The sequence below is a fragment of the Stigmatopora argus genome, chromosome 16 (genome assembly GCF_051989625.1).
Source record: "Stigmatopora argus isolate UIUO_Sarg chromosome 16, RoL_Sarg_1.0, whole genome shotgun sequence".
NCBI classification, from domain to species: domain Eukaryota; kingdom Metazoa; phylum Chordata; class Actinopteri; order Syngnathiformes; family Syngnathidae; genus Stigmatopora; species Stigmatopora argus.
The window spans coordinates 653,233-676,705 of NC_135402.1; the positions used below are offsets into that span (position 1 = coordinate 653,233).

General features: G+C 51.3%; 2 protein-coding genes across 6 annotated transcripts in view; one reads left to right on the top strand and one right to left on the bottom strand.

The window, feature by feature from the left end:
• The window catches only part of ntng2b (netrin g2b), a 38,256-nt gene extending 34,258 nt beyond the window's left edge, over positions 1-3,998 (bottom strand). For 2 of the 5 annotated variants that reach the window (XM_077622217.1, XM_077622215.1), the window contains exons 1-2: positions 3,529-3,992; positions 2,511-2,998 (exon numbers count right to left, since the gene is read on the bottom strand). In XM_077622217.1, coding sequence (XP_077478343.1) covers positions 2,511-2,765 — 255 coding nt within the window. In that variant the 5' untranslated portion in view covers positions 2,766-2,998; positions 3,529-3,992. Of the gene's footprint in view, positions 1-2,510; positions 2,999-3,528 lie in introns of all 5 variants that reach the window. The other 3 variants (XM_077622216.1, XM_077622219.1, XM_077622218.1) reach the window with 3 other exon arrangements.
• The window catches only part of LOC144090593 (uncharacterized), a 47,258-nt gene extending 37,270 nt beyond the window's left edge, over positions 1-9,988 (top strand). The window contains exon 5 of the transcript XR_013305450.1: positions 9,910-9,988. The gene's annotated coding sequence lies outside the window, so the exon portion shown is untranslated. The remainder of the gene's footprint in view (positions 1-9,909) is intronic.
• The last annotated feature ends 13,485 nt before the right edge of the window (positions 9,989-23,473 follow it).

A 23,473-nucleotide genomic window follows, 5' to 3' on the forward strand; every position in this document is an offset into this window, starting at 1 on the left:
ATTGGGAGATTTGGAGATGATTTCATAGTTGACGGAATAACATTTTTTATTCGACTGAACAGCTAGCCTCGTTGAAATGTCAAAAATGTCGTCGGAGTAGTCCACTGGCGTGTTCATGAAACGTGGGAAATTGCTCGGGTGGTAAACGTGTAAAAGACCCGCTATTCTGGTTGTGACGTCACAACCAGAATGAACCATTCGACGGAATTAACACGTCGACGGAATGACGCGACGGTCGGCAGACGGCAAGAAAATAGCGGAACTCTAACTGTGAGTGACATCGTCTTCGGTGAGTAGCCGTGGCCAATCACATCTCATTTGGCTATCGAGCGTCTTCTCATTTTCAAATGGATTTGTCGACCAAAATAGGATCATTTTAAAGCTGCTCGCTCTTATATTTCGTCGCGAATTGTATCTATTTGGCTTCTTCCGATTCAACTTTGGGATGACGGACGGATTGATTGACGTCTACGAAATGTGAGTTTGTCCAGAAATCCAACGTTGCTCCCCCCACGTCCGGCGCTCGAGAAAAAAGCCTCGGGGTCGACATTAGCGGCAATTTGCGCCCGTCCCGTAGAGGAGACAAAAACAACACGCCTTGTCGTTTCACGAGAGGCCGCTTCAAAAAGCATCCCGCTCGCTCGTTCTAAAAATAGCCAACAGAAGGAAAAGAGGGGAGAACTGATAGAAAAGCAACGGGAGGACCACGACAGCTGCCTGAGTAGATGCACCTTGGCAGTCCGGTCGGCCGGCCGGGCCAGTGGCCACACTTCCCGCCGCCCTCCCAGCTGCAGGGAAAGGGTGTCCCGTCGGGCCCTCGAGCGTGCAGATAAGTAGCCCCCAAATGCGAAGGGTCAGCGGAATTTTAAAGCGAGATCAGTGGCTGTACAAGGCGTTACAGTCAGTCAAATGTATTTTGAACACCAAAGTCCATTTGCTTCATGATCTACCATTTCTATTTGTGATCTTTGCGATCGTTTGCAGCCGATAAAAAAAACGCCCTGCCTGTCCGTCCCATGGATCTGGGCCGTTTCCAAAATCCCCCCCCCCCATCAAGTGGATGATCACAGATACTTTGGAAAGTTCTCTATTTTTGGGGGGGCAAAAGAGGCCTTCAGATGGCGGTCATAAATGAGTCCGCAAAAGACGCCCACTCATCCAAGCTCACCCGCCCGCCAAAAGGGAAGCGCGGGCGGCTCCGGTCGGGTCTTGAGCTCTTTCCCGTCCCGCCGTGGTGGGCCCGCCGACCCGCCCGCCGACCCTCGCGAGGAAGCCCATTAAGGAAGCCATCAATATTTCATCACGGCTCACTCAAATGCTGACTCGGACAAGTTTCCAGGCCCCAGCCATTAGGGGCCGGACGTCAATACGCCCAGGCTGTCCCGGACCACCACGTGCGCGCAAGTGCACGAACGAACGAACGAACGAAGCCACCCTCCCCTCCCCTCCCCCAAGGGGCCCTCGGGAAGTCCACCGAGCTTCCACGAAACAAATCGCAAAGTATTACGCGTCGGCCGCATCCTGTCCATGGCTAATGAAAGCCTTCATCCTGTTTGTTAGCACCCAAGCGCCGCTACGTTAGCGCTGGCTTTCAAGCGTGTGGCGGCGGCGATGAGGGCGGCGGCTCGGTTCTCCCCCATAAAGATAGAATATATGAATACTTGAGCCGCCAGCGGCGCTGGCCCGCCGGCCGGCCGCGTTAAATATTGCTGACATCTTAACGAGTTTTCCCGTGGAGTTTGCCCTTCGTCGTCCCGGACGCTCATTTGCGGGAATATGGGCGTGGCGTGGCACGCCGTCACGCGGCTCCCAAAGTCTTTGGGCGACTCGAATGAACTTGCGTTCGCGAGGTGTGACACGGAGGTTCCGCCGTGGCGAGATCCAGCCGATCTTTAATTCCGTCACCTTTAACGGGACGTCGTTTAAGCTTCCCGCTTGTTTTTCGAGTAGCTTGGATAGCACTTTATTTGGGGAGCCATTTTGAGGATAAAAATATTCTCTGGCGCCTTACTTTGACTACATTTGAAAGGAGAGAGCCGTAGTTTATTAAATAGATAAGATTTTTGGGTCTGAAAGGACGATTTTAGCCGAGAGTCTCAATCTTGCCTTGTTGAACTTTTTTGCCTGAGTTTGTTGGCAATGGGCATCAAACCTGTTTGAACTGGGAATTTGCAGTTGGGAATTTATTCAGCTTTTATGTATAGTCAATTCATTGGCTGCCATTGACAAAGACAAAGGAATGTTTTTAAAGCAGTAACAGCGATAGGAAGGTTCCTCAATGTCATAGAAATATATCTTTTTGGTATAAGAAATGTGGCGGCACGGCAGGCGATGAGCAAATGTATAGAATGACATTTAAGGCAGGTTGTTGATTTGTGTCCTCATTTTTTCCTGACAAAGTAGTAGAAAAAAGAAAAAAAGGTCCCGTTCATGGATCACTGTGAACGTCAGCTAACGAGTAGTTTTCTTTTTTTTTTTCCAAAGCAAAGCGTGAGTGAGCAAAAACTCACCAATGTGCAGAACCTCTCGGGCGGGTTCCCGCACGTGACGCCGGGCGGGTCCACCTTGATCCTGGCGTAGTCCTTCATGGACTGGGCCCGGGGCTGGCAGGCGTAGTGCTCCCACACGGAGCCGTCGTCCGTGCTCACCAGAGACTTGCACAGTTCGTAGCGGCCCCCCAGCACGGGGGCCCAGCAGCACTGCAGCAGCAAGAGCGCCGCCCCGAGGAGCGGGGGGCCGCCCACGGTAGGCCAGGCGCCCATCATAGGCCGAGCGTCGCCATCCCCGCCGAACGATGGACACGCCGTCGTCCCCGCCGATCCGGGGCGCTCTGCTTTTCCTGCTGGGCTCGAGCTTTTCGGGACTGCTTTGGGAGAGGGGTCCGGCCGGGCCCCTTCAACATGGTCTCGCCCGCCCGCCTGCCCGCGCGTGCCTCACGGGCCCGGGCGGGGGGGACGCTCCTCCGCTCGGATCCCCTGCTGGCCCCGCGTCGATTGTCCTGCGGAAAGGACGCGCCAGTTCAGTTGAGCGGTCAAAAGTTGGGCCGAACCGGTGGCCCGTGACAACGACAGAAACGGAAGCGCATCCCGGACGGCCCACTCCTTCAAAGTGATCAAAAAGTCAGCCGGGGATAACGATCCCTGACGTCTAGCAGCGCCGCCGCCGCCGCCGTTCACGCCCATAAACCGTTCCCCGTGAAGCTAAGCGAAAACCCGCGCCTGTAATCCTTCACCCGTTTGGACGTCCGTCTCCGTCAATCGCGGACGATCAGTTCCCCGGCGATCGTGGCTTCCGTGAAAGTAAGTTTGCGTACGAGGGGAGTCCCCCCACCACCCCCAGTCGCCCCTTCCCCACCACCCCCCTCTCTCCGTGCCCTACTTAACGGCGCACGTGGAGTCGTAACGGAATCTGGATCCGGATCCTTTTCGCGCGGTCCCGAAATCCCGACTCCGGTTCCCGCGGTGCGTGCCCGCGGATGGAAAAAGTGGAGCGAGCGCCCCGGACGGGTCGCCGGCGTCCGTCACTTACCGGTCGCGCGCATGGGCGAGCCGCTGGTCCCCGCTTGCGCGGAAAGAGAGGAGGAGGACGACGTTGGAGTGGAGCAGGGCGGGGACCGACCGGTGAGGACTGACAAGGACCGATGAGGACTGGCGGGGACCGACTGGCAGACGCTGCGAGGAGGAGTAGCAAAAGTGGAAAAATGTTGACTTTGAGGGAAGGCTGCCGCTCGTCTTCCTCCTCCCTCTTTCGTACTGGCGCTCCCGTGCTCTCTCTCTCTCTCTCTCTCTCTCTCTTCTCTCTCTCTCTTTTCTCTCTCTCTCTTTCTCTTTCTCTCTCTCCCTCCTCGCACCTCCTCTTCCTCTCGGCCACTTTACAAGCTCAACGCGGGATGCTAGAGGGTTCTCTCCTTCTCTCCTTCTCTCCTTCTCTCTGTGGTCCCTCCCTCTCTAAGGCTCCACCTAAATCCTCTCGCCCATCACTTTCAATCACTATCCGCCGTGGCTCCGACACCCCCCCGAGCCCCGCCCCCCCGTCCCGCGTGGTCCGGAGCTTTGACGGAGCACGGCGAGCGCGCCTGGCTCGCAGATGTCTTTTTTATTTATTTATTTATTTATTTGTCCTCCCCCCCACCCGCTCGCTCGCCCGCTCGCTCGTTCGCTCCCTCCTGTCGCATAATAACCTCATCTAAGGCATCTTTTACATCATCCGCCAAAACGATACGAATACATTAGCTTTTCGCCGGTAATATAACGGCGCCGCGTAATAATGTCGAGGGTCAAAGTTGCGGAGGTGAGCCCACGATGAGTGATGAATTTGGGAAGTGTGCTAATAAAGGAGGAGAGCGCTTGAAAATACATTTTTAGGAGAGGAAATGAAAGTCGCTGTGCAGAAAAGAGCTACATTTGAAAATTGCTTGGAGGGAAGAACTTTTGTTGGACTTTATTCAACGTGGCCATGATTTGGTTGCAGTTGTGCCTTTTTTTGAAGCAATACTTTTGCATTTTGCCTTGGGATGGAAGTGAAAATTTGACTTGCAAGCGCAAGATGTTTATGAATTTGATATAAAGGCTGTCAAATACAGTGCTATGTCGGTTTATGAGTGAGCCCACTTGAGAATGGAAGAAATAGCTGAGATGTGTTTATAGTGCCCACCAAAAAATCATTTTACATCACTATACTTTGATTTAGAAGTGAAACATTTTACAAAGAAATGTAGTGTTTAAACCAAAAAGCATCATAGCGGGTACGTAGGCCGAGCTTATATTAACCTCCTAAGAGCCAGACTCTTGAGCAAGGCATTCCTTTTTATTTCCTCTTTGATATTTAGGCCCATTGGGAGTTGATGAGTGTAAAAACAAAGAATGATCTTTTTACATGATGTGGTTTCTGAGAAAAATGATGTCGTAGTCCGAAACTTAACATTTAACAGCTCCCGCCCGGGGAAGATTTAGCGTAGCGTCCTAGCGTCCGCCCGGCTAACGGTGCTCCCACCGCCACGTCCTTCGTTAACCGTCGGCGATCGGCGAGCCCGATTGATTCCGCTGCCGTGGGGGTCAAGCGGCTATCTGGTTAGCCCCCCCAAAGGCCCCCCAAAGCCCCCCATCTCCCGCTACGGCTTTGCGTTGACATTGAAAGGGTGCGCTCACATGGGCGGGAGAAATCCAAGGCGATCAATAGCAGCTTTGGTGGCATTGATCTGCCCCCCCACCCCAACAAAGGTTCTCACCTGTGGACCTTACTCCTCATTCATCTAGTCTGCCATAAAGGTCGGGTGACGGGTGACATCATGCTTTTAGATGGCTAGAAGTGCTAGCATGACTTGATTGGATCAAGCCTTCACAGGGCAACCGACTACTTTTAGTCATTTCCAAAAAGAAAAAAAATGAAACAACAACACCATAAAGAAAGACGCTGATATTTCGCTTGCTCTAGGCCACAATATTAACATATTTGGCCTCCGTGACCTCAAAAATGGACCCCCTCTTTTGCCGCCATTAATCACGTGCCATCGACGGCCCTCGTTGTCCAATCCACGTGGAATGGGAGGGGTTGACGGTGAACCAATCAGGGCAATTTATGTCTACCCTGATATGAATCCAAGCCTGTTTAACACGGATTGTGAAAGAAATTAGTGTTGATATTGATATGATCGTCGTGGGTGGTGTGATTTGTCGTCACTCTTGTATATATATATATATATTTTTTCTTCCTGTGGCAGTATTATGTGAGCGCCTTTTGAGTGAGCAGAGCTTTCCCGGTAATGAGGCCGCCATCTTTGGGATCTGGTACATGGTGGTCACAGGTTAATATAAGTGTAAATGGATATGATGTGGTGTAATGATATTACGGGTTGTTTTTTAGGCGGCGCTATCGCTTTTCAACCGCGTTTACAGCCGCGTAATGAGCGACTTCTTTTTTTTTTTCTCCCTGTTGTTGGACACCCGTGACTGGCTTTGGCTGCTTCCCAAAGTCAAAAGCGGCCAAAAAAAAAGAGAGATCGCTTGTTCACATTCCATGCAAGTATTTCCAGCCAAAGCACTTTTATCGTCTACAAGCTGGAGATGAGCAAACGACAAGACGTCGGATGCGTTTCAACTACTCTTTTTAAAACATTTTTTTTTACATGAACATCTGCCGATTAGCCAACTCACTGCTTTCCATTTCCATTGGCTAGCTCACGTGTCACGCAGCAGTCTCTCGGTGTTCTTGGATGATTGGACTAGATGTCCAATCTATCTGAACTGGCACTAAACGATCACGTTTCACTTGTAATGGCGGCCATAGATGTCCAATCCTTTTGAACTGGGAGGGGCCTCCCAATTCAAATCGCTATGCTTGAAACAAAATTTAACACAGCGGCCTTCCTCATAGGATTGAAATGGTACACGGTCGATTGGTCGCCGTTTTTTTTGGTCATACTTAATGCCCTATTAATTATTAGGCTAAAGAAAAGCTCCAAATTTTCCGTACTTTGATTGTTTTTTGTTGGAGAACTTGTTAAGACCGACTGACTGAACTGACGCAGCTTCTTAAAGGGACAACGCATGTACATACAAACTTGGCTTTTATTGATGCGTAGACCGTGTTGTTTTACCTTGTTTTGTCGCCGGTCTTTTGGACGCCCGTTGTCGCGGTCCGGGCGACCAAAAGACGGCAACCAAAAGACCGGCGACCAATCGACCGCCCACGGATTGAAATAATGTGCAAAATATAAATAAGAAAAAAGCTATAGAATTGTGACTTGAGGAAAAAAAGGCTTTCATTTGGTCAAGGATGCAAAACCAAAGAGAAAAGAGGATAAAAGATTCAATGATATGTACTAAAATGGCGTGACTTTGTTCACATCTGTGAAAGGCACTTTGCCGACGACTCCTTTCGCCACCAATCGGAGGGGTTAACTCCTTCCCTTTAAATGTGCACAACTGCGCATGACTGGAGCTTTTAAGTACACTTTTTGAAATTTGAAATAACCTTCGACCAATTGATTTGGTAATGGTAGTGAAATAGTTTTAATAATAATAATAATAATAATTGGACATAGGCCCTGTCGTCATTATCAACAACACAAAAAAGCCTACTTGTCATCACATTTTCAATCAGAAAGCCTTCATTAGCTTGGAGTTATGTCATGGAAAGTACGTTGAGACTGTGTTTGTGCTCTTTGACTTTCTGGCCGTCCTTTCAATGTACTTTCCCACAACTTTCAGATTGTGGGAACCCAAGCGAGGTCGTGGGCGGAGGTGCGTCCGGAGCTTAGCTAGCGCGTGAGCTGCAAGATGACGACGCGTGGCGTCAGACTGCAGCAAGCGGGCGGGCGGGCGGAATGGCGGCGGCTCGCTTAGGGTTGGGGCCGGTCCGAGCCGGCGGGCAGCCGGCCGGCCCGCCGGCCGGCCGGGGTCGGCCTCTCCTCCCTCCGCAGCGCCGCCCGTCCCGCTGCTAATGTAAACACGATCGATAGCTTTGTTGGGAACGCCGCTAAAAGGCAAGACGTGAAACTGCCAGGCGGCCGGCTCCAAATCTTGCACACTCATCGCCGCGTGGCGCCGCATCGGAGGAGACTCGGACAATGGCGTCTCCAAACTACCGACTGCTTTTTTTTTTACGTGTCTGAGCGCAGTCAAGCTTTTCATTTTATTTTCAAATTTAAGAACAGCACGAAAGTGGAAGCCGACCTTGTCCGTCGAGGCGTGTTTGTTTTTCCGGGTGTCTGTCAACGCCCCTTTGTGGGCTTTTTTTTTTGTCAGCCACCATTGAAAAAGAATAAAGCAAAGGTGTTAGCACACCTGCTGGAAAGATACCCTGATAAAACATTGGCTTTTTGTCCAACTTGACGTCTTTTGGAGTCTATCCGTTTTTGCTACCGAAACTCTTGCTCATTTTTGTGTTTTTGCTGCTTTTCTGTCTTAATGATTTGGTGATTCTTAATGATCCCATTGACTTTGATTTGCTTTGCTTTGTGCTTTTTGCTTTTGCTTTGTTGTTCTGCGGCCTTTGACTGTACTGTCTAACTTCGAACTATGCCTTTTCTTGCTACTGTCACAATGAAATTTCCCAAATACGGGATGCATAAAGTCATCCAATCCAATCCAATCTCCCGTGCAGCCTCGTCCAATCCCGTCCTCACGTCCCGTTTCTCAATTTCCAATGCCAATCGACCCAAAGCGTCGAGTCAGCGCCGCGGCTGGACGCTAACGGAGGCATTAGCGTAGCACTCGGCCTTGGCGATAAAAGCCGTCTTATCGGAAAGAAGCGCGACCTAAACGCCGGCCGGTATCTGCTAGCGACGGGCGCAGATAGCTTTAAGTCATTTCGACTTCATTTATCTCGCCGCTAACTCAAGTCAAGTGAACACACACGCCGACTCGCCGGCTCGACGACTCGCTCGCACAAACGGCGCTTCCCTCCGGAGTCACTAGATCACTGTCGCATTAGCCTCCCATTTCCCCGCAGGCGCTCGTGTACGCGTGGCGGCGAGCGCCGATACGCCGGCGTCGGCGTTCTCCGCTAATGTGGCCGCGGGAGCGACACGCGGCGAAGACGCTTTTCCGTTAGTCCCGTTTTTGGCGGCGATTCAAAAAACATTTAGCCTTATTTCCAAGGGCTAACGGGCTAGCGACCTCCTTGGTTGATATTGACAGATCTTTCCGCTAATGAATAGACTTGTGTCAGAGCAATTAAATCTCTCGTTTGTGCAAGCTGGGAATGACAGGTGTTATATTTTGGCCATTTGCGGGGGAGTACAAATAGACGATAGCTTTCAAAGACTGCTTTTTTTTCCGACACCATTTTGTCAACACGTCCCTCTGCGATGCAATATTAAAATGATCTCTTTTTTACCTCCCGCTACCGCTAAGCATTTCTAAGGCGATTGACGGACGGGAGCTGGATGCATGTCAATGACTTGATTGGTTTCGAAAGTTTCCCAAATTCCCCCGTGGATCCGCACTGAAAACTTTGATCAATTGGAAGGCTTCCGATCACAGGCACGCCGCTCTGAAAAATCGCTTTAAATTCCAGCCGCCTCGTCCCTCGGCCCCACAACCAAACCCGCCACCCCCGCCCCTCTCCCGCTTCCCCCTCCCCTCGTCAATCGGCGCTAACGACATCACAAGCGAGTTTTGTCTGCTCCCGACTGAGGCCGCGAAAGATCAGTGGTTGGGGAAAATTCCCCCGACCCGCCTCCGCACCCGGAAGGTCACTTTGCCGCCGGCGTCTTTTTCCTTTCACGCCCGCTCCGAGGGCGGGGGGGGTCGGGTTTTGCGTGGGAGAGAGCGGCATTCCGAGCTAACGAGTGGCCGGACGGCGAGGTGAAAACGCCGGCAGATTAGCCCGGGCGCCATCATTAGCCGGCTTACTCGCCGAGAGGCCCCCTCCCCATCAAAAGTGGTATTTGCGGCCCGCGTTTGTAAAAGTCGGCGGCGACCCGCCCACGTTTGCCATCCTTTCTTTTCCGGCCCGCCATCGTGCCTCTCCCCGGCGCTCCTCGGCTAATGACTTGGCGAAGCCACGTCGCGTCCAAAGCCGGCTAATAAGCGGCCGGCTCCCGCCGAGGAAGCCACGCGTGACCCCGTTAAAAGAAATCGATGGCAACGCATCCGAGCGCGAACGGCTGCCAGGGTGAGCCGAGCCGAGCCAGCGAGAATGAGAGGAAAAATGGAAGGCAAAACAAAACCTTAACATCTGGCAGGAAATGGGTCACGCGGCACAACCGTTCTTACAACAATGAACCGACCCTAAGCCCCCAAAAAAGTGCAAAACACCTCTTTTAATGTCATTTCGACGTTCATTAGAAAGCCAGAATTTTTTTTTTTACCCTCACGAAATTCAATTGTTTGTATTGGAAAAATTGGTTCAAACCTGCTATGTACATAACAATGCTTATTATGTGTGTTTTTTTGTTTATTTTAGGAAATGGCTTCAACACAAATAAGGCTGAATGTTTACCTGCTTACGACTGAGGACGTCGAAGAAGGAAGTGGAGCAGGCGGTAAGTGGCCTATTCTTTTTTATTGCCAAATGAGGAGTGGCCAATGAAAAGTTAACAATGAAATTGGAAGCAAATTAAGATGGCATTGTTGCTAAAAGTGTTCAATTCGATAACTTTATTCATCCCGTATTCCGGAAATTCGCTTACAATCGTATGTTAGTGTCATGGTCGTCAAGTTGTATTTCATGGATTAATGGCAAAATTGGATTCATTTGCTAAATGATGTGACACTTCTGATTTTTATTTTACTGAAAAAGGTAAGTTTTTCACCTGCATTGGAGCACATTGAAATGGTTGGGAATTTAATCTTGTGCCTTTCTAACGGCCTTCGATGGATGCGACCAAATGACTTTACCTAAAAATACGCTTAGAGACTTGGACGAGTTGAGGATGAGCTTTAAGAGATAACGGGGTGAGTGAACACCCTCCTTTTGGCCTTTAATGGCGCGCGAACCCACGGGGATCTTTTGAAACGGAGCGCCCCACTGCGGCCTCGGCTTCTTTTAAACGGCGTGTCCATGCGCGTGTCGTCCGCTCGTCGAGCTTTTTATCGGAGTCGCTTGCCGGCGTTTGCTTTAGCTTCGGCAGGGGTTTCCCCAATGTTGGGGCGCGTCCCCCCAGACCCTCGTTTATGGCGGGGAATGCTTTCCACATCCAATCAGGACAGGCAAAAAAAAAAGTGAAAAAAACTCTCCTCCCGCTTTTGAGCACTTTTGTGCCGCCGTTGGTTACTCAAGCCCAGATTGACTGGAGCTCGTTTGTCAAGCGGGGCCGGTCCGGGGCTGCCCTTTAATAAAGTCGCGGCGTGGAAGAATCGGGCAGCCGTCGGTCGGTCGGTCGGTCGGTCGACTAATACCGGCGCGGGCGCTTTGCTGTCAAGCGCGCGCGTCAACTTGCTCCATCACGTCGGCGACGCAAAGACGGCGGCGTTTAAATCCCAAATGAGTTTCTGGCCGCGGACTCGCTCGCTCACGTCCAAATGTCTGATAAAAGTCTGATTTATGGCCGAGCGGAACGCAGCGGGAAAAACACCACGTGATTGCTTGGTGGACTTTGCCCTTTGACGCCGCTAACTTCATACATCATACGTACGTCCGTACGTACGTACTGTGTGGATCTAGTGGCTCCTTTTCTAACCTTTTCTTTTTTCTTTCCATCTTGCCTAAAGTTTGGAATGTTCGGCGTTCAGAGTACTTTCCCCCCGCTAAAATACGGGTTTGACCGACAAAGGGGCAAATATTTTCGTTACAGAGCAGCGGTCGAGAACCTTTTTGACAAAGAGAGCCATAAATAATTCCTATTATTATTTATTCATTTAGGGCCATACTCGCAATTTAAAAGTCAAAATACATGAAAATGGGTACATTTTTTTTGTTGGGTCATTTCACCACTTTTAAAGTCGAAAAGCCTCAGATTTTTTTGAGACAAAACATTATTATGCTATTGCTAATCAATGAGAGTAAGCATATAGAAGTGTTTAATGAAACAAAAATGATGAATAATAGTGCACCCATCCAAAGAGCCACATATGGCTCTGGAGCCATAGCTTAGAGTTTGAAAGAGCCAAGCAAGCACAGATGAGGAGGCGAGGCGAGGTTCCCCTGGGTGAACAAAAACTAAGAGTAGAAAAACATTTTAAAATTCCATGGAACGGAGGGATTACAATCTGGACGCGTGCTCGTCGTCGTCGTCACCTTGACTCGTTTGGATTTGACGGACGGTGTCAGCCGCCAAATGAGTTGAACTTAAAGCCGTCTTTTGAAATTCCAATCCCCCCCTCTCTCCTTGGACGCGCCGTACTCGGGCCCCTGGGCGTAGCGTAGCGTAGCGCGCCCGTCTCTCCTTCTTTTTCCCCCCGCCAAGCACCTTCTCATTAAGGCTTTGCCGTAAATCCCGCGGCCAGGGTTTGCTCATTAGGAAATCAATCCTAGCAGCATTACTCGCTCCCGTCAAACGACCTTGACGACTGCCGTCGGTTCGCTCGCAGACGAGGGGCCACCCAGACCACGTTGCCGCATTAGCGGGTCGGCGCGGGCCTAATGAACGCCTCGCTCGGTCTCCCCGTTTGAGCGGAGGCGCCAAACAAGTCGTCTTTGGCTTCAAACGACGTCATTGGATCTGTTGATGATTTTTGCTAGTTGTTTGGAAGGCAAGGAATATTGCCGTGTTCCACGAGTCGTGTTGTGACCATATATCCAGATACTTTGTGTCCTTGCGCGTTATTGATCGGGCAAAGAATTGAGTAGTAGATTTGGTTTCCAAAATATTTGTGTCCATACGCTGGCAAGACGCTACAAGAACATGCGTTCATCGTTATCGTGAGAGTTGCATCGCGAATCGTATCGGACGGGAAAAAACCTTGATCATTTGAACCGAAAGAATTGTTTACAGTCATTAAAAAACAGCCCTCTTTCGTTTTTCGTATTGTTTTGAGGGTTCCTAACTTGTGAAATGTAAACCGCGTTGGTCATTATCGATGTCGGACGATGACACGAAGGGAAAAATAAGCACAATTTCCACATGAAAGTGAGCAAAGGCGCTTCCTTTGTGGATGGCTCTCCCTCCCTCCCGCTGACCTCGGTGAGCGTTTGCCCCGCTTCTTGTCCGTCTTCCCACGGCCCACGGCCCATCATTAGCATCCCGCTTTGAAGGCTAGCACGGCGCAACGGTCAACTGGTGGCGGGTCGGCGCCGCACCGCCTCTCATCTCGCCTCATTATTGGCCGAGGCTCCCGTCTGTCGCCTTTCGATAGCCGCGACTAATCCGCCGATGGCGGAGCGTGGGGGCGGGCGGAGAAAAAAAAAAAACGAGAACCAAAACGCCGCGCCCGGAATGATCGGGGTCAGCGCTAATCCTGCTGACGGGAGTCCTGTCTTTCCCGCCGTGCATTCGCCATAAAAGACGTCCCACCTGGCACTTCAAGGAAGGGACGGCCTCAACGTTAAAGTTAACCCCGTCGAGATGGGGAAACTCATTTACTGACTAATATTAATATGTCTGTCTAGATTGCGGATTTGACAATGATGTCAGCAGCAGAACAGGCAAATATCACAAGTCCTTGTCTATCGGGCTTAATCCGCAAGTACCCGATTAGAAAATTCATCGACAACAGTCGAATTGAAGTGTAAAAGTGATTCCTATTCTGCCTTTAGAGCCTTTTTCCCGAAGTATTAAAAAACAAGAACGCATACAGAAATATAATATTCGCTAAGCTTCAGAGTGCAGTTGAATGGCGTAAAACCTGGAATGGTCTTTCGAACCAAAAAATGTCCAAAATTCAATCATTATCCCCCCAAAAATTTACAAAAATGAAAAACGCTAAATATTTTCAACCTTCAGTGTTTTTTTTATTTCAAAGGGGACACAAAAAAAATACTATGCGGGTGATTGATCACTGTCAGCCCTTCCCAGTACAAAATGGATTGGACGTATAGCACCGTCTTTGGCAGAAAAAACATATTTTCAAGCCTGTCATCATGACATCATCAGCCCCGCCCCCCCTATTTGACCCACCGTACACTCTCACCGCTCTGCCCGTCTCGTCCCCGAGGCCCGCCGGTATCGGGGTCAGCGTAATCCCGCCGCGCATAATCTGCAGTTTAATCCCCCGCCATTTGCGCAAAAAGATGTCTGCTGAAAAGGGGACGGAGGAGGGGGGAAAAAAATGACTACGCCGAGGACAACTCATCCATTTCACAAAAATAGATTACATTTAAGATTTGAGTGTTTCGAGTTGGCCAAAAAATGGTACTGCAAAAGCGGGATGAAAATCTCCCTTTGGGTTGCCAGATAAGCGCTTTGCAATGGAGGATCAAGCTGCGTTTATGTTGCTCTGTAATCACAAACCAGAAATTGTGAGGCTTGCTTTGCCGCTACGTATAGTACAGTTGTAGTACAAGGGCACTCAAGTACACGTCCAAATAAGCGCTTATCCTTTTAGGACTGGTATTACACACGCTTATAGTACATTTGCATGCAAGTACACACAAGTACATGTGCTTGTCATACTAGTATACGGACTGTGAGTGCAAGAACATGTATTCTTGTCGTAGAAGTAATCCCAATGATGTTTTTGTAGTACAAATACATGTGCCTATGCTATTGCCTCATCATTGACTGATTGGTGGAGAGCGGGGCATCCGTTGTAAACGCAACCCAAGCAATAACTCCAACGTTTAATCCGGGTTTAATCTTTGAGAATTGTTTTTCCGAGGTATTCCCCAAAATCGGACGCTATTGAGAAATGAAGGGCATTTAATGAATAACTTGAGCGCCAAGATCCCTCCTTTGAAATACCCCTTTCTGTCGTTTGACGCGTCCTTTTAACCGTCGCTTTAAACTCTAGGGAGCGGGGCGGCGGGGGTCCGCGGGAGAAGGTCAAGGAAACGTGTCGTAATTGGCTGTCGTTAAGTAGTGGCCTAGTCCCGGCGGGCAAGGACGCGCCTCCTCCGCCTCCGCCACCGCCACCGCCACTTACATTCCCCTCGGCGCTCGGAGAGGCCACGTGAAAATGGCCCACGGATGACTTCCCGCCCGGGCCCTCCGGAGGGAAGCCACCTCCCTCCCTCCCTCCCCCCCACGTCCCTCCCCCGTCCCTCCCAGCTGTCTCGGAGGCGTCGCTTCGGATGAACCTCGCCCGGAGAAGAAAAAAAAATAGGTTGCCAAATACGCCGTAACGCTGAAACCCACACGTAGATGTCAGAAGAATACGTCAAGACCAGATGCCTGCAGAATCCGGTCAAACACATCAAGGAAGTGCTATTGTCACCCTGGTCCATTGGGACCGGGGCCAGGTCTGTCCATCTCGACCAAGCGGACTGGTCCACAATGACATATGTTTGACCAATTTGACTCAAAACAATTCCGTTCAAATGTTCCCTCCCCCCGTCAACGCGGGTTTTGCTCCCTTTTGGATGGAAGACCACAACGGGAGGGTAGAAGGCGCCAAGGTCGGCCATCCCAGCGGACGTTTTTCCCGCGGAAGTCAAGTCCTGCAACGCTCAAACTTCCGCTTCTCTTCTTTCACTCGCTTATGAAAATCCGATAGCTCCCAAGCGCCACGCGGCAAAACCTGGGGGTGTGTGAGCGTACGAGTGTGTGTGTGTGTGTGTGTGTGTGTGTGTGTGTGTTGCGTATAAAGATAAAGCAATCAGGATTGGGTGTCAGTCAGGTCGGTCGCAACCTTTTCCGCTAGAGCTGCTTCCAAAGTGTTTGTCAGGGCTAACCGGGCCTTCTCAGCGAGTTGCCCTACAAAAATCACCTAAATTCTGCTACTTGTTCAATAAAAATGGTAGCCGTTTCCAAAGAGATGTTTCCTTGGAGGAGCATTACGTAGGTTAGAACTTTATTTCATCCCGTATTCGGGAAATTTCTTGGAGGATTGGAGGATCCATATATTCATTAAAGGGCCTCAATCCATCGATAGACACGTGTTTTAGCGGTTAAGCTAACCAAGCTCATCCCCAGACGCGTCAAGGTTTTCCCCCGCGTCGGTCGCCACCGACCGGCAAATGCGGACGCTCCACGTAAAAGGCGACCGCCGCGGGTGGTGCGGCAGCGCAAACGCTGCGGAGGAAGAGGAAGAAGCCGCCGCGCCGCCTCGTGTGAGGAAGAACCTGCATAATTCATGTTGAGCTCCTTTTAGCAACAGCGTGGCGAAGGCGGCGTCCGCCTTTCGTCGGCGTGGCCTTTTTTTTGTTGCCTTTTCCAAACGTCGGCGCGTTCACCTTGCTCCGCCCTTCACCCCGGATCTCCCCGACGGCACTTTGCGAGGCCATTAGAGCTCCCCGAGGTCCGCTCGGCCTCTGCGTCGGCTTTCATGTGTCGGAGAAAAAAAATGAAAATAAGAGGGCTTCCATCTACGGACATGGACGACGGCTCTCGTACACGCCGGCCGGCGTGGCTGCTTTTATGCTCACAATGGCGTTCCTTTGTCTCGCGTGAGTCGGGGCAGCGGGCAGCGGGCAGCGCCATCCCAGCTGCAACCACACCACACTATCCGTTTGTTCTTTTTTTTTTTGTTATATTCCGGAATAAAAGTCAATTCTTTGGCTCTTGTGACAGGATGAGCCAAAAGTCCATTGGTTTTCCGTAGGGGTGCTGGAGCCAGGTGATGGGGGAAGAACGCACTGAATGGGTAGCCAGACGGACAAACAACCAATCATACCATAAGGACAGTTTAGAGCAGGGGTAAGGAACCTATGGCTCGGGAGCCATATGTGGCTCTTTCCATGGGTACATATGGCTCTCCAGTAACCTGTGAGGTAAAATATGGAAATCATTGAGAGAGCTGAGTCCCGAACGCACTAACAAGAGCGTCACTGCTGCGTCGACACTTCCTGTACCCCTATTTTAATCATAATTTTGGTTTTTATGACTCTTCTGCATGCATATCATTGATACTGATTTTGTAAGCCACCACATAACAATGTTGTCAAAAGAAATCAGAGACTTTTTGCACGTTAAAAGTGATGAAATGACCAAAAAAAAATACACTTTCATATATTTTTACTTTTCAATTCCAAGAATGGCTCTCAAGAAATAACATTAGAAAATATTAATTGTTTATGACTCTTTCTGTCAAAAAGGTTCCCGACCCCTGGTTTAGAGTGTTCAATTAGCTTTTTGGGCATGTGGGAGGAAAGCGGAGTACCCGGAGAAAACCCACGCAGGCCCGGATAGAACATGCAAACTCCACACAGGAAGGTCAAAAGCCAATGATTGTTTAAGAGCACTGTTGAAGAGTATTGTCGTGTACAGTCAGTTAGAAAGATTTGCGCTTTTGAAATGAAGATCTGTTCTCTTGTATTTGGAACGCCACTTTTGTACATGTAATAGCATGATGCTAAAAAAAAAGTAGCTCTTAGTCGGGTATTTTTGGGGGGGGGGAACGCACCAGGCTTTCCAAAACTAATGAGAGTTTGATGCCATTGGCCGGGCTCGGTTCCCAAACGACGTGTTCCGTTTGACCTTTCTTGATAAACTTTACGTTCACAAATAAAAGCGGCGGAAGCAATGAAATATGAATGAATCCAAAGCCCCCCTTCAAGACTTCAAATAAGTAGATGGTAGCTCTCCGAGGGCATGGGATGTTATCGGACACGGTGACTTTGGCCCAATCCTCCCCGATAGATATTCCTCAACGTTAGCACGCGCGCTCATTAAGGCGGGATCCCGCGCTCGCCGCGGATTACGGGATATTTACTGGCTAGCCCTTTCCGTTGACATTCCCACTCGAGCGAATCTACTCGAATCCGCCGCCAAACTAGCTGTTTTTATGTTTCTGATAGGCGCTAATTACGGGAGGGTTAGCATTCCGCGCGCGCCTTCCGACGACGCTCGTCAATTAGCGGGCCGGCCGAAAGAGCGGCATGTTAATTTTGTGAAATATTCGGACCGGGGCGCTAATTAGGCGCTCGCCGCCTAGCGGTCCCCCGGTGTCGCTTGGCCGGCCGGACGAGCCGAGCCGAGCCGAGCCGCCGTAGCCGCAAATTATTTTTAATGAACTCCTGGCGTCTTTTGGCCCTTTTAATGAGGCTGCTTGGAATGGAGCTAACATCTTGTTGACGATTGGACACGGCCAACTTGACAGCCGCTCGTCGTACGATGGCTGGAAAAAAAATGCAATCCGGGAGTTGATCGGAATCGAAATATTTCCGTCTGGATTTGAAAAAAAAAAAAACCAACGTTTGGGTCCGTCGCTTGATTTCTCAACCATTTCGATACGTGTGATCCAGTTGAATTATTCTTCCGGTTTTGTAGTTTGTAGTCTAGAAGAAGCCCATTGTTGAAAAATAATTTTCTAGCTCACCCCAAATCTTTCATTTTGGAACAGTACAGTACGCAAACATTTTTTTGTGACTTGTGCCATGGCGTTCACATTTTTTTATCCATAGTCATAGTTGTTTTTTCGCCCCCTGCAGTCAAACGCGTCAATAGCAGCCAGTGACTGAACAAGGTCATTTAGCCGACCCCAAAGTCACCCGGAAATGCTCCTTGATGACCAGAAAGTGACCCACAAACACATCGGAATTTACAGGAAGTGACCCAGAAGGAACAGGACATAAATGAAGGTATGTTAGGTTTAGCTACATTTTTAGTTTGTTTATCAGCGCCATTGATCGAACTCAGGCTTCACATTCTTGAAATGTCATCCATTTGGGGGAAAATTGACGGAGTCGTTAAAAAGGGGTTGATTTGTTTTTTTGCTGGACGCGCTGCGGTTAGCTTGTCCCCAAAAAGCTAGCACGGGTCAACTTGGAATGTGCCAAGTCACCACGGGAGCGTCCCGAAATAATCTGGCCACCTCATGCATATTCAGGCTAGTGGATGCGGCGTTATTGACGAGGCCTCTGCGGCGGGCAGCCGTCCATTTTGCTTTTGCTTTTTCTCTTTTTCATTGGCCGCCACAGCCACCGTTGCACCGCGCCGCGCCCCGCTCGTCCGCTGTCAGCAGTTAGCGCGCTTTGTCCCGATTAGCATACAATTAGGATTGACCCGCCCGCCCCGGGACGCCACCGAGGGCGGGAAGCGACGGAGGGCTTTGGCGCTTTGCGCTGACGCCGGCAGCGGGACGCCTTTGAGGTCTCGGCGGGCCAAAGTGCGTCCCAGTCGAGTCGTATCGCCGCCGCCCGAGAAGGCTCCTTATCCCGGCCGCCGCCGCCGTGACTTAATGAGGGAAAAGTGGAGAGCGGCAAGTAAACCATGGCGGTGACTTTGACAAGTCAGAGATTGACTGAAATGCTCATTTTCTGGGGAGGAATTCAAATTTTTGACGCCTTTAAAAAACAAACAAACACACATTGTTGGGTATTTTGTGCATCTAGCGACCGTGACGAGCGATCCTCGTGAGGATAAGTGCTAGCGAAACGGATTGAATCGTTCTTTCCTTGAGAAAAAGGAAAACCGCCTTCTCATGATGTACCTTAGATTTTCTGGATGGAAAGATCGGCGCGACTTTTGCACAGTCCCTGGCACGCGCACATCTGTTTTTTTTTTCTCCGTCTAAACGAGAAGGCGCGCGTCCATACGATCCGAGTCTGCGGCGCGACGCCCTCCAGCGCCGTGGCTTTTGACGCATTGATGCGCTATCGACGCCAGCGCCGCGGCCCGCCCGCCCGCTGACAAATTAAAATGTCAGGCATGGCAAAGGTGAGGCGGCCGTGGCTCCCTCGCCGCCTCCCTCGGCGCCGTCCTTAAGGCGCGCTGACAGGCCATCGGCTCAACGATTGCCGGAGAGAAGAGGGAAAAAAAAAACGCTGACGCCTGAGCGCGCAAGGACGCCGGGACGCCCGGCCGGGGGAAAAGTTGGCAGATTGGCAGTGACACAAAGTAAATAAAAGTCTTCCAATCAGGGATTTGTCGACGGCGGCGCCCCATTGGCTTTTTTTCCCGTTCCCGGCACAAAGTGCACATCAGCCGTTTGCGCGGACGTCGTCGCCGCCAACCGATCGATGGAAGTGGGAGGGGCTGCGAGTAGGCCACTTTCCCAATACTTTGCGAATGAATGCGTGCAAATTGTCGGGGTGTTGGCTCCGGCACCCCTGCCACTCCTCTGAGCGTTGTCATGCGTGCAAATGATGGGCACCTTACTTCAAATGACACGCCACGGCAATTCCGCGTTTTCCAACGGTACGCAAACATCGCTTCCCCGTCGTGGGCGGAGCTCTTTTTTGCAAAGTCTTTGCTGCTGTGCGGCGCTTTTGAGTAATGGGACGCTTCGTCTTTCTTTTATTCATGCTCTCCGTCGCGATATTAAACTCCCGTCCAGCCGTCCTCCGCTGACCTCGTTTGTGCCTCTCGCACCCGTTGACCGTTAGCTTAGCTTAGCGCCCGTGACTACGCGCAGACGGCGATATGCTCGTTGCAACGTTACCATGTGTGTCAACCCCATCATCATGAAAATGCATCAGATGCATTTTCAAGCGAGTCCAAATCCGTTATTATGTGATCTGAGCGTGTCAAAAAGTTGCCTTGGAATCCCTTGGCTTCCTTGGCGACATGTCCGCCAGGGGCCCGGACTTTGTAGTCGGGCTAGCAGAAGCAGCAGGCCCCGCCCCGCCCCGCCCCGACTCTCCGAGGCGGTCCTACCTCAAGTCTCGGAGGGGCCGCGGGCGGGAACGCGATGAGAGGAAAAGGACAGGCGAGGGAGCGGGAGATTTGCTTAACGGCTCCAGCTGTCACTCCCTGGTCTTTGTCCTCAAACAGTGGGCCGCTTGATTTTTTTCCAGCAGATCCAAAGGCTTCGGCACGCTTTGGCGCACGCTTTGGTGCACGCTTTGGTGTCGCTTTGGTGTCGCTTTGAGCCAATGTAACTCAAGTTAAAATACAAGTAGAGGGAAAAGCCAACAACTCGTACCAGCCTCCGAAGCTGGGACTTTTCTATCGGTCTTTGTACGATGACCGACGCTGGCTTAGCGCCGGGGAGGAGGGGCCGGCTACGGCTAATTAGGACAGAAGATGAGGGGGGGGGGGGTGCTTACACGGGGGAGGCCCTCGGATGGCCCCTGGATGTCCCCCCGGTGGCCCCCCTCCACTTACCGATGCGTCTCCCCGGTAATTAGCAGACGTTAATTAATGGCGGCGTCACCTGGGTCACGTTCTTTGCCCGCTTTTTGGAGCGAGTGGCTTTGACCCAAAGGTGCCTCCAGGCGGAGGGCGGGGCTTCACCTCGCACGCCTGCTTTTAATAGGATTCGCCATTTCACTTTCAGCGACGGCGGCTCGGCCGGCTTTGGTTAAGTGGCTCTCCGGGCCGCCGCCGCCGCCGCCGCCACGGAGGAAGGTAAAACACCTTGGCGCGATCCGAGCGCGATCAGGTGACGCCGGCCGCGGGTGTCGGGCTTCATTAGCAATCCAATTCCAGCGCGACCTTGCGGCGCCCGTATCGATCGGCGCGCCTGGGAACGTGGCCGCCTGCCTACTCAAGGTGAGAAGAGGGAGGGAGAGACAGACGGCCCAGGTGTGCTGAGTCGGGCGTTCGAGACCAGAGAGGTGGCGGAAGCTAAAGTAAACAGAGGCACAAGTAGTACTCTTCTTTGGACCTCATTTGGGGCAAATGGCGCCCTTGTGGTAGCTCCCTCTTCTGGTGTGAGGGGCTCATGGCAGCCCACCTGACCGACCCATGAGATGATTTTTTTTTCTATGAAATTCTACTGAAATCCGATCCGAAATCAAAAGAGAGGAAGGAGCCGACCCCGTCCAATCAACGCGAGCGTATTCCCGCCGTACCCGAATGGTGTTGACGAGCGTACGCTTTTCCGACACGTCACCTTCCGCTAATGCTAACGCTAACGCGCCGAGGTCGCCGACCACGGATCGATGGGCATTAATCACCACGCTTTGCGATGACCCGGCAGGCCGCCATCGACGCGCCAACGATCGACGCCGCCTCCGCATGTGAGCTCACTGTCGTTTAGCGCTCGCTCGCCGCAATATTGACACGGCGACACCCCTCGGGGTGTCGGCGCCGCTCCCCGGTGGCGAATGAGAGCCGAGTCGAAGCTGCCGGCTTTTGATCCGAATGCAATTAAGAAGCGCTTGTTAGAATATATGCAACACGATGTACTCAATCTAGAAGGACATGTTGAATATTAATATCCTCACCCGCAATGTCAGAGAGGTATCGACAGCATCCGCTTGAACGCCGGCCAGGTGCAACTTAATCATTTTGTTCGAATAGTTGTCACTTGTGGCCGTTTTTTATTTATTTTTACTGGTCGTTGAGAAGACTCCAGGCAGGAAAAGTCATGTCATGGTTTGATCAACTTTCTGACAGCATTAACTGGATCCACTCGATCACCCTAACCCGGAATCCCACCCCGACCGGGGGACCGCCTCCACCGGGCGCTCTCGCCACTCCCACCTAGCGCCGAAGGGCTTTCCGCAAAAACCAAAGCAAAAGCCGGATCTAAAAGGAGCCCCACTGTCCAAAAACTTGAGCGCGAACCCCAAAAATGGAAAGGTCTTGCTCGCTGAAGATAAAGTGGCACCTTTCAAGACTTTTGGCACAAAAAGCAAAGCAAAAGCCGGATCTGAAAGGAGCCCTACTGTCCAAAAACTCGAGCTCGAGCCCCAAAAATGGAAGGTTTTGCTGGCCAAAGACAAAGCGGCACCTTTCATGACTTTTGTCACAAAAGGCAAACAAGGTCAGCGCCCCATTAAGTGGGCTTTTGTTTTACGCCACTTGCAAGGCGGATTCATCAATTCCGCCCCCTCAACCTTAAGATGAGAGAGAGCCCTTGCGTTCCCGGGGGCGACGTAACCCCCTCATCCCCCCCCCCCCCCACGAGCCCCCCAAGCCTCCCCCCCCGCTTTACTGAAGGCTGATGAAACACTGAAGAAAGTTGTACCACAAAGGTGCTTCTCTCGACGCACACGGGCCAACTAAAGCGCCCCGGCCCCCCCTTTTTGGGAGGGCCCCCTTTCGCCGCAGTGTTGGCTTTAACCCGTCCAACCCTCGTCTTCAACCCTCATTATCCGCAGACGCAGATGCACTCCGGGCTGCATGCTCAATAGCCTCGGAAAAAAAGAGAGGAAAAAAAAATGGCAGGCTTGATAACGGCTCTCATTAGCAGTCTCACGCTGCTAAATGTGAAGATTAAAAAGACACCTCGCCCTTGCGCGGCGACGTCTTTCGGGCCGTTGTTAAAAGCGGCTGCTCCGGCGTGTCAACGTGGGACCTTTGTGACGCCGCTCGCCGCCTCCCACTTCCCAAATCATAATATTAATCATAACGGACGCCTATAGGAATCGGTGGATGGGAATCAAAGCCAAATCTAGAAAGGGAGAGGAAGAAAGCTTTCCACTTTGGCAAGACCGGTCACCGGTCGCCCGTCTCATCCGCCACGAGGCGTCAGAACGGGGGCGAGCGGCAAGCTGTCGACGCGCTGGACGACTCTACGGAGTCCTCCAGCCGCGTGGCGAGCGGTCGTCGGCGATGACGACGGCGCGGTGACACCCGAATTCCGGCGACTTGCATCATCGTCGTCGTCGTCATCCCGAGGCCGGAGCGCCAGACGAGTCCGTTGACGATCATTAGCCGCCCCTCAGATCTCCGGCACCGGCGCCAAAAGAAAAGTTGACGCCATCTGCAAAGGACTAAAACTCTCATTTAGCCTTTGTACCAGGGTACCCACAGAAAACCTGCGCAGGAGAACATGAAAACAGAAGCTCTCACAACTGGTGTTAACCACTCGCCCACTTATTTCATTTATGAATGTCTTAACTAATCTAAGAAATGAAAACAACACTGATAAGAAAAGGTCGTTATACTTGGGGACAAAATAATAATTCACAGTTTGTATTTAGGGAATTTGAGCAACAATTTTAAATGGTAATTATCAATAACCTTCCCGGCGACCAAACGTCCGGCGACCAAACGTCCGAGTACCGTCCGCCGGCGTGGCAAAACGCTCGCTACATGGCGCGTCACCAAAAAGTAGCGTTAGCATCGAGATGGCAAACAACGCTATCAAAGGAGGGCTTC